Source organism: Monodelphis domestica, chromosome 8 (genome assembly GCF_027887165.1).
Source record: "Monodelphis domestica isolate mMonDom1 chromosome 8, mMonDom1.pri, whole genome shotgun sequence".
NCBI lineage: Eukaryota > Metazoa > Chordata > Mammalia > Didelphimorphia > Didelphidae > Monodelphis > Monodelphis domestica.
In genome coordinates, this window is record NC_077234.1 from 196,817,540 (window position 1) to 196,832,289 (window position 14,750).

General features: G+C 36.2%; 1 protein-coding gene across 1 annotated transcript in view; it reads right to left on the reverse strand.

The window, feature by feature from the left end:
* The window catches only part of SLC9A2 (solute carrier family 9 member A2), a 115,715-nt gene that overhangs the window by 75,414 nt on the left and 25,551 nt on the right, over nucleotides 1-14,750 (reverse strand). Inside the window, exon 3 of the mRNA XM_001371353.5 lies at nucleotides 5,624-5,874. Within this exon, the coding sequence (XP_001371390.3) occupies nucleotides 5,624-5,874 (251 nt within the window). The remainder of the gene's footprint in view (nucleotides 1-5,623; nucleotides 5,875-14,750) is intronic.

The window sequence follows — 14,750 nt, forward strand, 5'->3', positions numbered from 1 at the left end:
CAGCTGAGTTGAACCCAGAAAAGATTTCCTAGAGTAGGCAGCAGCTGAGTTGATTTTTGAAAGATGCTAGATAATAAGTAGTGAAGATGAGGAGGAAGGGCATTCCAGATAGACCATTTGAGTTGTAGAGTTTTTAATTATTGTAGAGCTAAAGTCTATCATGTGACTACACAAAGACCAGAACTAATATGGTGAGCCCTTGGGAGTGGAGGGCTACTGGGCAAGCTAAGGAGGAGTGATCTGACCCAGGTCATAAACAGAGCAGGTCAAAGCTTCCATGCCAAATAATGGGAATATCAGAGCCATGACTGGTCACTGGACTTCTAGTCTAGGTAAGACAGGGAAATATGTGTATCTATGTATATTTGGATGTATATATATAAGTATACACACACATATATGTATATATATAAAATAGGCACACATAAATATACATATATTTATATGTTAACACATATAAAGCAAATGTACACTTATACATGTATAATATAGAGATACATAATCTATATCAAGTATCATATCAATCTTTTTCTGTTTTATATATACATAAATATAACTACTACATTGTACTAGGTATGTATGTATACAACAGAAAAACAATGACAAGATACTCAATTCTCCTGTAGCATATGGGATGAGTGATGGGGAAGAGTGTTGCTGCAAGAAACTGTCCGGCATACCTCAAAGGGAAAAAATTCTTTTTCCCAGCCCTCATACAGCACTGGATTCCAAATACTGGTCTCCTTTGGGTAGTAGGTATTAATTATACTACCCAATTGGAGAATATTTATAATTGATGAGGGAGTCAGATGATCTAATTCTCCTTCATGCTCAGAAAGATGCTTGTTTTGCAAAGGAGAGAGGGCAGGAATAATGTTCACTGTTGATATTCTTTGGAATGTTGATAAATTACATAGGGGATACACAAGGAATCATTATTGATTTATTGCCTCAAATAGAAAACCAAGAGGACATGAGTGACAGTATCAGCTCCTCAAGAAGAATAAATCTTCCTATACTGTTCCCTACGGAGCTCATTCGTTAGGGGGAACTTAATTAATGTTGCTAGTTGCCTGGAAAGTTCATTTTAGTATAATTATGACAATTCTTCTCTAACTCTAGTATGCATTCTATAGGAACTCAGGTCAAGGCTCTGTGTTTATGTGTAAATACACATCTACTACACTGTATACAGACATATATACACATGTATACATAGAGATGATATCTATACAGATATAGAAGTATGTATGTGAAAAAGTCACATACACATGCATGAGAATATGTGTGTGTGTGTGGCTTCTGGGACACCCACTATAATGCATACACATATACACAAATGATTTAACAAGATATTCTGGTATAGTCTTAATGTGTGTGTGGGGAGACATAATGCAAAAAAGGAAAGGAATTTAATTCATCTTGGGCCTGTCTTTTTGCATTCAGCTGTCTTTCCTATATGTATTGTCTTATCCTATTAGAATGTAAACTCCTTGGGAGTAAGGACTGTGTCATTTTCCTATTTCTACCACTTGCACGTTGCACACTGCTTGGAAAGAATAAGAACTAAGTAAGTACTTTTTCATTCAACCATTCATCTCCCTTCTATGGTCTGAAGGTGATAATTGGAGCTTTCCTGAACCCAGACAAGAGATTAAGTTTAAATTATTTTTCAACATTGAACTATTTTTTTAAAGGAATGAACAGGGCCACTAAGAATCATTTTGAAAATAACTAATCTTATATTCTGTTGAAAATAGGCCCTAAAAATCTCTTTCTAAATAGCACCCAAGACATAGCCTGAAGGAATGGATATAACCTAATTCATGATCAATAGAAACCAGTTTCACAAGGGAAAAACAAGTGGCTAAGGCAAAAACAGTAGGCTTTGTAAATACAAGATGGGTACTGCTTTTGGCAAGCATGCAACAACAACAACAAAAGTCCATGCAATGGAATCATGCCCAGTAGTTTCCTACCTAAGCATTAATCTAACTTAAACATAAGGTTTGTGCTTTTCAACCAGGAGAGGCTTCACTGGAATGATTTCTTTCTAAATTATATTCTTAATGAGTGAGCTAAAATAATAAATGTTGTATACTGTATACCATAATTGAGTAAATCCAAAACAAAGGTTATGTGCATATAGAAATAAAGTTTGCAAAAAAAAAAAGAAGGAGGGAAGGAAGGATGGGAGGAAGGAAGAGAGGGAGAGAGGGAGGGAGGGCAAAAAGGAGGGAGGGAGAGAATGGAAGAGGGGAAGGAAAGAAAGTGAAATGAAAGAAGAATAGATTAAATTTGTTTTAATTGATGTGAAAACTTCTGCTCAGGTTTTTCATGGGTTCTTTCTTCACTTTCTGCTCATCTTAAGAGAGATCAGTAAACATGCTGAACACTTTCAATATATGTCTTAATTTTACCTCAATTAATCTTAGCATTTGTATTTAAATGTCAAAAGGAATAGTTCAATTATATAAGAGAGGCAATATTGTATGACAGATAGAGAGCTATCCTCAGGCAAGACAACTTGAATTCAAGTCTTGCCTCTGACCCTGTCTGTGTGAGCCAGAGTTATGCTATAGCCAGCTTGTACTGGCAACAAGAGCTCTCAGCAAGAGATGATGGTTAAATTTTCACTGGGAACCCTCATAACTCACAAACTGACCCACAGCACAAATCAGCACTTGATTTATTATTTTATTGAATGTTTAGAATTAAAAAGTCAAGGAAAAGTATTAATAATGCAGGTTAAACTTAAAGGGAAGTCATAAGGACTACCCCTCCCAGCCAATCCAATTGTTAAACATTTACCAGCACACTTGTCCCTCACCTCTCATCCACTTTAGACTAGTCATTTAACCTCTCAGTACTCCAGGGAAACTCTAGGGAACTATAAGCATTTGATCTGCTAGATAGAGGGAGTCACTTCTTTTGTGATATCTTTTCTTCTTCCCCCCCAAAACAATTAAAAATCTTGAAACTCAATAAGTTTGAAACTTAGAGAAAATCTTATCTCATCTTACACCAAGGCTGTGCACACCCATTTATAATCTTAATTTGTATTACAAAATTAAGTTCCCAATTTCCAGTTTCAAATAGTAATTGTACATGGAGGTGGAAGCACAACACATTCTAAAGGCTGAAAGTAAACCTCTCCGACTTATATTACAGGAAAGTATCACATGTACCCAGGCCTGGAAAAGTACCTACCTAGCCTCTACAAGAGTCCATAAAAATGCCATTCAATTAAGAGCATGCACATTTAAATGCAAATAAGTCACTCCAACATTTACTTTGCTGCTGCATTTATAGTAACTGCACACATAAAAATCCTCAGAACTTCCTGGGAAAGTCAGATCAAGGGGCCCCTTTGATTTTAAAGTACCCTGGACAGCAATTTTATGTATTTGAAAACAGCAGTCATTTTTAAAACGTATCCTTCCCCACAGTTAAAAGTGCCAGGAGATGCCTTAAGAGAAGATGGCAACAATTGAAGAAAACAGAACACAAACTTTCCTTATCTCAGGCTTATTACTAAGTTCCTCTGGACCTGGAACCAGGAGGATCTACTCCCAGGAAGCACATGATAAGGTAGTAAATGTCTTCCTTACTCCGTGTCCCGAGTTGCCACAGTGTTTCTGGGCAGTGAATAGATCTGAATCCAACTCCACCAATCTCCTCCCCCACATTTCATCTGGACAGTCCCTGGCCTTGGTTCCTGCCACTGGCTGGGAAACTTGGCAAAGAAGCCATGCTGATAAGGGCAATGAAGTCTCTGCTTGGCTGCTGGAAATCTTCACACCAATATTGCCCAGGCTGGGAGTAAAAGGAAAACACCTGATGTAGTTCATCATGTTCTCACCAAAAAATTCTTAGAAACTTCAAAATCAGGGCTCTCCTCTCTGGAGAGACGCTGGATCTACCTGATCACATGCTTTCAGTGACATAGGTCAAAGAACAAGGAAGAAGCTGGAAGCTATACAAATTATATGAATAGCAACGATGGAACATTTCATTACTGGGTCAAACTGGATTAATAGGTTGCTTTTTTTAGGTTTGCCTCTGAAACAAAAAACCATGCAAAATGTTCAGCTCAGTACGATGGGCTTCACTTGTCTTCCTGTGTCCATTTGAGCTCTTTTACCATAGTACCAAACTCATTGATTGTCACATCCCAATAATGATAAATATAGAAGTGGCATGGGTAAAGGATAGAATCAACAAAAATTCTGGTAAAAATATGATGGAAAAAAGTCTTTAGAGCAAATACTAGCAGGACATTTAACCAAACAAACAAAAATTATGTTCACACAAAGCCAAGTCTTTCTTGCTTTTCATGAAGACTAGTCATTGTCTAATACATACATTTGTGACTATCAAGTATTTAGACTTTTGTTATAAGCACCAGAACCTGTATGTCTATAAAAGAATTATTTTCCAAAGTAGGGACTTTGGCACTTATACTAAAGATACAGACATTATTCAAAACATTTTAGTGATCACCTTTTTTAAAAAAACCTTTACTTTCCATCTTAGACTCTATATTGTGTATTGGTTCCAAGGCAGATTAGAAGTAAGAACTAGGCAATGGAGGTTAAGTGACTTGCCCAGGATCACACAGCTAGGAAATCTCTGTGGCCAGATATTAACCCAGGAAGTCTTCAGGCCTGGTTCTATCTACTGAGCCACATAGCTACCCCTTTAGCATTTTCTTTTGAAGAAAAAAAATATTTTCAAGAACAATTTATGAGCCAAAAAAGGAAATCAGTCTTATTATTTTATACTTGCACAAAAATTACTTCTTTACCCAAACAAACAAAGGTGTGATCACCTATTTTAACAGATTTGTATCCAAATGATTATTAGTTTTCTATTCCTTCTAATTTCTACCTATCCTCATCAACTCTCAAAGAGTAAAAAGTTGTCATATTAAAAATATTCAGAGACTGTGCCAAAGTCTGTAATGGTCATTCTAGAAGTTCCCCAAATATTTGAGTGATAAAAACATCATTAGCCTAAGAGTAGAGCCTCTTATGGTCACTACTTAAAAAGAAATGACTTTTATTTTACTGTAGATATTCTGGTATGTTTATGTTTAAATTGCCATATTGTCTTATAGTTCCTCCTCATATATAACTAAAGAAATAAACTTTATATTGTTTTTCACTAAGGAAAATTGGAATTTTATATTTCAGTCTTGTTAGAATATATTTTCACATATTCATCACAAAAGGGATGATTGAAGAAGCTACTGAAACTTAAAAAAATTTTTTTAAACCCTTACCTTCCTTCTTAGAATCACTACTGTGCATTCTTTCTAAGGCAGAAAAGCAGTAAGGGATGGAGGTTAAGTGACCTGGCCAGGGTCACACAGCTAGGAAGTATCTGAAGTCAAATTTAAACCCAGGAGCTTCCATCTCTAGGCCTGGCTCTCAATCCACTGAGCCACCCAGCTGCCTCTGAAAACTTTTAAATGCTCTTAGAAGTTGTCCTAAAGAACCAAAGCTGTCCATTTCAATTGTACAACTTTTTAATTTAGTTTAGCATATATTGCTTTTGTGAAACTTAATCTGCATCATTTAATGTCCCCAATTATCAGTGTCATTTCCCCTCCAGTACTTACGCCATGATGCCTGAGAGGTGAAACATTTCTGCTGTGATGTAGGATAAGTAGCTGTATAGGAAGACAAAGAGTGGCTCAATCACTCGGATATTGTGTGTGAAACGGGTGGTAAATGCTGCTATAAAGCCCAACAAGATTCCAATCACTATCCCCCCGATTCCCACCACAAAGAAGTTCGCGATTCCAGCAAACACGTCAATGGTCTCTATTGTTTTCATCTGGCAAAAAGACTTGAACAAATTGTACAGCACCTGTGGAAGAAAGAAATTACATTGGTTATTAAAAATGATCCTTTCTAATTTCCCCATTATTTTTCTAACTTCAGAAGAGAAAATAAATAAATATACACTACCTTGACCTTCCAATGAGAAACTTTGCCTTAAAAAAAGTTTAAGTGTGATCAATAACTGACTTACTGCTATTAGTAGCAATGCAACAAGCCAGGACAGTCCTGAAGGACTTATGGGAAAGAATGCTATTTACATTGAGAGAAAGAACTCTGGGAATAGAAATGCAAAAGAAAAACACTATGTATATATGGGTATATGATTTGGGGTTTAGGCTTTAAAAAATCTCTCTGTAGCAAAAATGAATAATATGGAAACAGGTATCAAATGATAGCATTTGTACAACCCAGTGGAATTGCTTATTGGTTCTGGGAGTGGGGAGGGAAGAGGAGAGAGAGAAAGAAAATGAATCATGGAAACATGGAAAAGTATCTAAAAATTAAAATTTTAAAAATAACCAACTTATTAATGTTACATTTTATTTTATCTATTTCATTTTTATTCCCAAGTTTTCTTTCTTTTCTTTTTTGAACATTTCAGTGATATCAGAGGTATGAACATTCCCTCTTTCCCCATTCATACTAGGATTCTCATGTAACCAATTAATTTAGGGTAATTGACAAAGTAATTTTTGCATAAAAAGTATATAATCTTATCATTGGAAACAAGATAACAACTATATCAATACTATTTGTAAAATTCTGCATCTTTATTTCCTTAAATGTTACATTTTAGCCTGGGGTTGGATAACAAAATGCTTTTTTCAGTGGTTTAAGTTGTTTCTGACTCTAAGATGACCCAGTTTGGGGCTTTCTTAGCAAAGATACTAGAATGGTTTACCATTTTCTTCTCCACTTTATTTTACAGATAAGGAAACTGAGGCAAACAGGATTAAGTGATAAACCTGAAGCCAGATTTGAATTCAGGAAAATGAGTCATCTTGACTTCTGAATTAGCACCCTATCAACAAATGAAAAATATTTTAACCTTTTCAGAAAAAATGGTCAAAATTTCATATTTCAATCTTACATCCCCCAATCATATAACTGTTTGATACGATACATTTTGGGGTCAACACTAAGAAAAAATGCTTTGTAATATTGTGTCTAAATGAGATAATGTATTCTTTTTATCACATGGTTGGCACCCACCCACTCTTCTGTTTTACTGCCTCTGTCTCTCTAGGAGAACGACAGATAGGGGGCTGCTCAGTACTTATTGAAGCTCATTTAAACTCTTAACACTCCTAACCTGTTCCCAGTGATGTTCTTCCAACTCAGCAAGGGAACAGAGTGAGGATTTTCATGCTGGTCCTAGGGCCCAAATTCCTTCTTCTTACAAGCCAAACTACCAGGCAGAAATCAAGCATCACAAACTGGGGTGGTTCCTCATCTTGCTGCATAAAGCAAGGGTTCTTTGCTTGGAGTCTGTAGAGTTGGTTTTAGAAATGTCTTGGTAACTGTATTCCAGCATAATTGGTTTCCTTTGTAATGATGCCTACCTTATTTATACATTTAAAAATATTATTCAGCAAAGGAGAAATTGAAGGGATGCCCATCAATTGGGGACTGACTAAACAAATTATGGCATCCAATTGTGATGGAATACTACTGTGCTACAAGAAATGATGAGAAGGTGAATTAAAAAAAAACATGGGAAGGCCAATATGAAATTATGAAGAGTGAAATGAACAGAATTAAGAGAATATTATATATAGCAACAGAAGTAATATTTGATTTGTTATTAAAAGGATGAGATAAAGGACCTGGTTAGGTAATTTCCACTGCAAATCTCTGACTCCATGATCCTAAAATATTATTACATCTCCATCACAGTTCAGATTTTTTCATTTCAATTTTCCATATGGTACACAATTGTTTTGATTCTTTCCACTGTGTAAGTCAAATTGTACATGTATTCAGGGAGGTAAATTAAGATGGGACATTAGAACAGCCTCTAAAAAAGCAGAAGTGCTGCGATAAGCCTCATGCTCCTGAGGCTGATTTCAGTAATGAATTCAGTAATGAAAAGTGAATTATTACTCCTCATAACTCCTATTGTGCTGATAGGCACTATCTGCTTATCACAGACGATGCTGGTTTCAGGAGGTAGATATTTCTGCCTTTTGACCAAAGGCCAATTTGCCCAGCTCAAATTTAATAATAAATTCATTTTGACTGGTCACAATGTTCCAAAATGAAGGTCTATCCCAGAATCCAGGGCTAAGTAGTTGGCAGCCAGGTGGCACAATGGATTAGAAAAAAGGGTTTGAAATCTAGGAAATTCATGAGTTCAAATCCAGACTCATACACTTACTAGCTATAATACCCTAGACATGTCATTTAATTCTGTTTGCCTCAGTTCCTCTCCTGTAAAGTGAGCTGGAGAAGGAAATGACAAAAGCACCCTAATTTTTTGCCAAGAAAACCCCAAATAGAGTCATAAAGAGTCAGACATGATTGAAATGTATCAACAATAACTTGACAATTATAGGGTGACTCCCAAACAAGAGTATAGATTCTCATGACCATTGGCCATGCCTACATTTTTAGACTCTACTCAAAATTGCCTATCAATGGAAGGCGGACTATCTTTTAGAAGTACACTGACACTTTCAGATCAACAGAGTACTATTTCTATAAATCCCTATTTTAAATGCTCCTTACAGAGGGGATTATTTCACATCTAAATTATTAAGATAATTGCCAAAGACTCCAAGCTGATTTCCTTCATTGTTAGCTCCCTACACTAATCCAGAACTGTAAAATTATCTAACCTGCCTCAAACATAATTTCTCTCAACTGGCAATCTTTTTTCAACTAATGCAAGTCACAAGCCCAAGAAACGCATGGAGCCTAACTTCAAAAGAGTAATAAAATGATCACAAAGAAAACCAACTTTGTCATAAGACAGAAACACGTACCAGAGAGGTTATTGAATTCATATTAGTGCTTTGAGTCTAGAATCCTATGAAATCACAGTATTTCTTGGAAACCATGAGCTCCTTGAGGGCAGGGATAGTTTTCTTTCTGTTTTTTGCCTTTCTCAACACTCAACACTCAACAGTGCCTGACACAGAGTGGATAATAAAAAAAAATGTTCATTGATCGATAATTGAGGAACTAAGAAACACTTTCTTTCCTACTAAGAAAAAGATACTGAGAAACTTTTTTCCTGTGATAATAATGTCAAAAAAGAATGCATAAGAAATCTAATAAAATAATTTCCTCAACCAACAATTTTTTCCCTAAAATATCATAGGATAAAGAAAGATTATTTGTATTATGAATAGACTGCTATGCCTGGAGTCAAGGTTCAGATTCTGGTTCTTGAATGGCACAATTATTTTTAACAAGTCACATAACCTCTATGCCCTTCCATGGGACTAATCTACTAAGGTGTGACTGTTTTCCATTACTCCCATTTCTTTCTCTTTAATGAAGGAGTACCATAGGAACAACATTATTTTATTAAGAGATAATACCTAAATATAGACAATAAAGGGTGTATGGATAAGATTATGCCTACATTTTACCCAACTTTGGGTCTTTTCAAGGGTATTTTTTTTTTAGTTAAATAGGAAGTATTCTTTTTCCATATCATTGCTCCAAAATTCAATAAGGCTGTACGTCAATGAAGTTATAATTAAGTCTTTAGCTATTTTCTGCCTAGTCTCCTTTTATAACTCTCCAGCACTGGCAAGAAGCCTCTTCCAGCTTTCATGTGCTGCATACCAATGAAGACATGAGTGAGGATAAGAATTTTTCACCTGGTTTATTTATTCATTCTAGAAACAGTAACTCAACACAGGAAATTCTTTTTCTCTGACCTTTCCCCCTGCTTCCTAGTGTACTTTTCTAGTGAACAAATGGCCTTGATTAGCTTTTTCAAGAATGGTGATGTCATCACCCAGTCAAGTGAAACAAAATTATGCCCACAAACTACCCTCTAAGAGTAAAGATTTCACCTAAGGCAATTGAATTTGTCCCCATTCACTGAATGGTAGTTAATAGATTATTTATTTTTATGTTTAGAAATCTAAAAGTGCATCAAATGCAATTCCATTGTATAAATTAAAAAAGCTGAATTTGTATTTGTTGGTAGAGAAACTCAGCTTGCTTAGAAATATGACCTAATAGATAGGGGGGTCCAACAGAAATGGGAAAAATGGGGATTAGAATAATACAATGAATGTTAGTTTTTATGGTAGAAACTCTGTATTCTTTGGAAATCAAATATGTGGTAATTAAATGTAGATACCATACAACACCCTACAATAATAATACAACCATGTTTTCTTTGCTTCTCTCTAAGTTTTTGCAACACTGTTCTCTCTTTTGGATTTCATTCTATCTGATTGCTTCTTCTCAGGCTCTTTTGCTGGAACATTCTTTAGGTCATTCCTTCTTTGTTCTGTGTTGGGCCTTCTGTTCTTCAACTCTATATTATTTCATCTAGTAATGTCATCTGCTTCCATGAATTCCTTGATTATCTGTAGACTGTTGATTCTCAAATCTACTTATCCAGCCTTACCCCTTTTGAGGACCTCCAGTTTCACATCTCCAATTGCTTATTGAACCCCTTGAACTGTACAACCTATGAACATCTTGAACTCAACATGTCTTAATCTGAACTCAATATCTTTCCCTCTGAATTCTATCCCCATTCAAACTTCTCTAGTGCTGTCAAGGGCACCATCATTTTCCCTGTCACCCAGGCTTAAACCCTAGGCATCATGCTCAACTCCATATTCTCTCTCCCCTTTCATATCTAATCTGTTGCCATGTTATTGATTTTTACCTTCATTACATCCCTCATATAGGCTCCCTTCTCTCTTATGAAATTTCCAACAACAACTCTGGTTCAGGCTTTCATTGGTTGGACTGTCTGCTACTAGTTTCTTCCCACTTCAGTCCAACTTCCATTCAGCCACCAAAATGAATTTTCTATAGCACAGGACTGATCATGTCATTTCCCCTCTCAATAAACTTCAGTGGTTTCTTATCACTTCCTTTGGTTATCATAACCCACCCTCCCCACCTTTCCAGTCTTCTTACATTTTACACCCTGCCTTATTCCTTTTGAACCATTGACAATAGCTTCCTTACTGTTCTTTGAACCAAACCCCTCTTCTTCAATCTTTCAACTCCTGGTCTTTCCATATTATTAACATTTGCATTAGGGTGATTGCTTAGAGTCTACATCCCCAATCATATCCTGGGGGTTTTTTAATATTTATCCTGTATATTGCTCGTTTTTAAATAGTTATTTGTACATTATCTCTTGCATATTAGAGTGTGAGCTCCTTGACAGTTTTTGTCTTTTTTTTTTAATCCTCACGCTTAGTAGAGTGCCTTGTGCAGACTAGGTACTTAGTAAATGTTTACTGATCAACTGGTTAATTAATTTTACATAACTAGAATAGCATGTGCTCAAATAGTCTTTTAGATCAAGAAGCTATAAAACCAACAATATTTGGGCCAACAAAGGATAAAGTACTAATCTCTATATTTACCTATTTTTCTCTTTATCATAAAGAGATTTATGAAGAGGAAATGCTTTTTCTCTTTTAAAAAATTGTATCTCTAACTTTGTTAGATCTAAGTAACTTGTATTTTTTCCTTTATGGCCTCAGACTATATTTTCATTCCTTTCCTCATTTATAGAGGTCCTTAAATCTGCCCTGTGATAAAACTGGTATAATTAATACAAAAACATTTCATAAAATATCTCCAATAACACTACTTGATAGCACCTGCCTGGTGAACATGAGATTTCTTGGGCTGTATTTCCATGACCCCAAACATCTGGACTAGTCAATCAAAGAAAAAAAGTAATTCAGGCAATTCAGTGAAAAATAAGCCAGTCAAACTGATTACTTGGCATTGGGAAGCCACAATATGCATATGCTGGACTGACTTTTCAACTCAATTGACTGATATTTTGGCATTGTGTAGTCAGAACCATAGGATTCCTTGGTGTGTTCTTTCCCCCACAGGATGTATACTGTGCTATGAAAGACTCTTTCATTTGCAACTACTGCCCCATACTTTTGACCTATACCCATTGGCCATGTGACAAATGCTTCCACATCTAAAGAGTAACTATACTCCTTTTTGTTTGGCCTGGATAGCTATTCCTTCTTTTTCTGTCCTCGTTCCTCATTTCAGACTTGGAATGGCAGTTCCTTGGCTTGGCCCACTGCCTTAGCCTATGTGAGCACTCCCTCTCTTTCCACAATTATTTTTTTCCCCTGAGGGTTCAATGTCGAAACATTCATCACTGCCCTGCATGTGCCTCTGACTCTTATTACCAAAGTATAGATCTGTACTGAGATTCTCCAACCTCCCCACACATGAAATGTGGTTTTACCAAAGGTCCTTTTCTGTGTCTATGAGACCAACAAGGTTTGGGTCCTCAGTGGGTAGACATAAGCATCTCTACCTTCCTGCTAACTATAATTTACTCCAATCCATCTAGTTCTTCTATATCCCAATTCTTTTTTTTTCCAGTTTTCTCATTTAGAATATTCTCCATGGTTACATGATTCATGATTTTTTCCCTCCCTTCTTCCCCCCCCACACCCTGGAGCCGACAAGCATTCTACTGGGTTATACATTTATCATTGTTTAAAATCTATTTCTGGTTATTCATACTTCCAATAGAGTGATCATTTAGCATCAAAACCCCAATCATATCCCCATTGAACCATGTGATCAGTCATGTTTTTCTTCTGCATTTCTGTTCCCACAGTTCTTTTTTCTGGATGTAGATAACATTCTTTCTCATAAGCTCCTCGGTGTTGTCCTGGATCATTGCATTGCTGCTACTAGAAAAGTCTATTACATTCTATTGATACATTCTATATATGTATCAGTCTGTGTATACAATGTTCTCCTGGTTCTGCTCCTTTTGCTCTGCATCAATTTCTGGAAGTCTTTTCAGTTTATATAGAATTCCTCCAGGTCATTATTCCTTTCAGCACAATAGTATTCCATCACCATCAGATACCAGAATTTGTTCAGCCATTCGATGGACACCTCCTCATTTTCCAATTTTTTTACCACCACAAAGAGCACAACTATAAATATTTTTGTACATTTTCTTTACTTATTATCTCTTTGGGGTAGAAACTCAGCAGTGATATGGCTGGATGAAAGAGCAAGCAGTCTTTTAAAGCCCTTTGCACAAAATTCCAAATCGCCTTCCAGAATGGTCAGACCAATTCACAACTCCACCAGCAGTGTATTAGTGTCCCAATTTTGCCACATCCCCTCCAACATTTATTACTTTCCTTTGCTGTCATATTTTCCAGGGCTAGGTGTGAGGTGGTACCTCAGAGTTGTTTTTATTTGGATTTTTTATTCAGGAGGGATTTAGAACCCTTTTTTCATGTGCTTATTGATAATTTTGATTTCTTCATGTGAAAATTGCCAATTCATGTCTCTTGGCCATTTGTCAATTGAGGAATGGCTTGTACATCCCAATTCTTTTTTTTAAATTTTATAATATTTTATTTGCTCATTTCCAAGCATTATTCATTAAAGATAAAGATCATTTTCTTTTCCTCCCCTCCACCCCCTGTAGCCACTGGGTATTACATGTGTTCTTGATTCGAACCCATTGCTATGTTGTTAATATTTGCATTAGAGTGTTCATTTAGAGTCTCTCCTCTGTCATGTCCCCTCAACCTCTGTAGTCAGGCAGTTGCTTTTCCTCGGTGTTTCTACTCCCACAGTTTATCCTCTGCTTATGAATGGTGTTTTTCCTGCTGGATCCCTGCAGATTGTTCAGGGACCTTACACCGCCACTAATGGAGAAGTCCATTACATTCGATTATACCACAGTGTATTAGTCTCTGTGTACAATGTTCTCCTGGTTCTGCTCCTCTCTCTCTGCATCACTTCTTGGAGGTCATTCCAGTCTCCATGGAATTCCTCCACTTTATTATTCCTTTTAGCACAATAGTATTCCATCACCAACATATACCACAATTTGTTCAGCCATTCCTCAATTGAAGGGTATCCCTTCGTTTTCCAGTTTTTGGCCATCACAAAGAGCACAGCTATGAATATTTTTGTACAAGTCTTTTTGTCCATTATCTCTGTGGGGTACAGACTCAGCAGTGCTATGGCTGGGTCAAAGGGTAGATATTCTTTTGTCACCCTTTGGGCATAGTTCCAAATTGCCCTCCAGAATGGTTGGATCAGTTCACAACTCTACCAGCAATGAATTAGTGTCCCTACTTTGCCACATCCCTTCCAGCATTCATTACTTTCCTTTGCTATCATGTTAGCCAATCTGCTTGGTGTGAGGTGATACCTCAGAGTTGTTTTGATTTGCATCTCTCTGATTATAAGAGATTTAGAATACTTATTCATGTGCTTATTAATAGTTTTGATTTCTTTATCTGAGAACCGCCTATCCATGTCCCTTGCCCATTTATCAATTGGAGAATGGCTTGATTTTTTGTACAATTGATTTAGCTCTTTATAAATTTGAGTAATTAAACCTTTGTCAGAGGTTTCTATGAAGATTTTTTCCCAATTTGTTGTTTTCCTTCTGATTTTAGTTACATTGGTTTTGTTTGTACTAAAGCTTTTTAATTTAAGTACATCCCAATTCTTAAAGAGATGAATAAATGATTGAGCCATTGAATTATTTTAAAAGGGTGGGGTAGAGTTCCATGGTGGAATGATATCTAATTCTAAATTAGATGTCTAAACACATTAATGGTTTAACCTGACTCCTCTCTAACATCTAGAAACTTCCCTACACATCAACACTAGGAATATAGTAGATAGCTATTACTTATCTTTTCTTCATCTCTTTCTTTTATA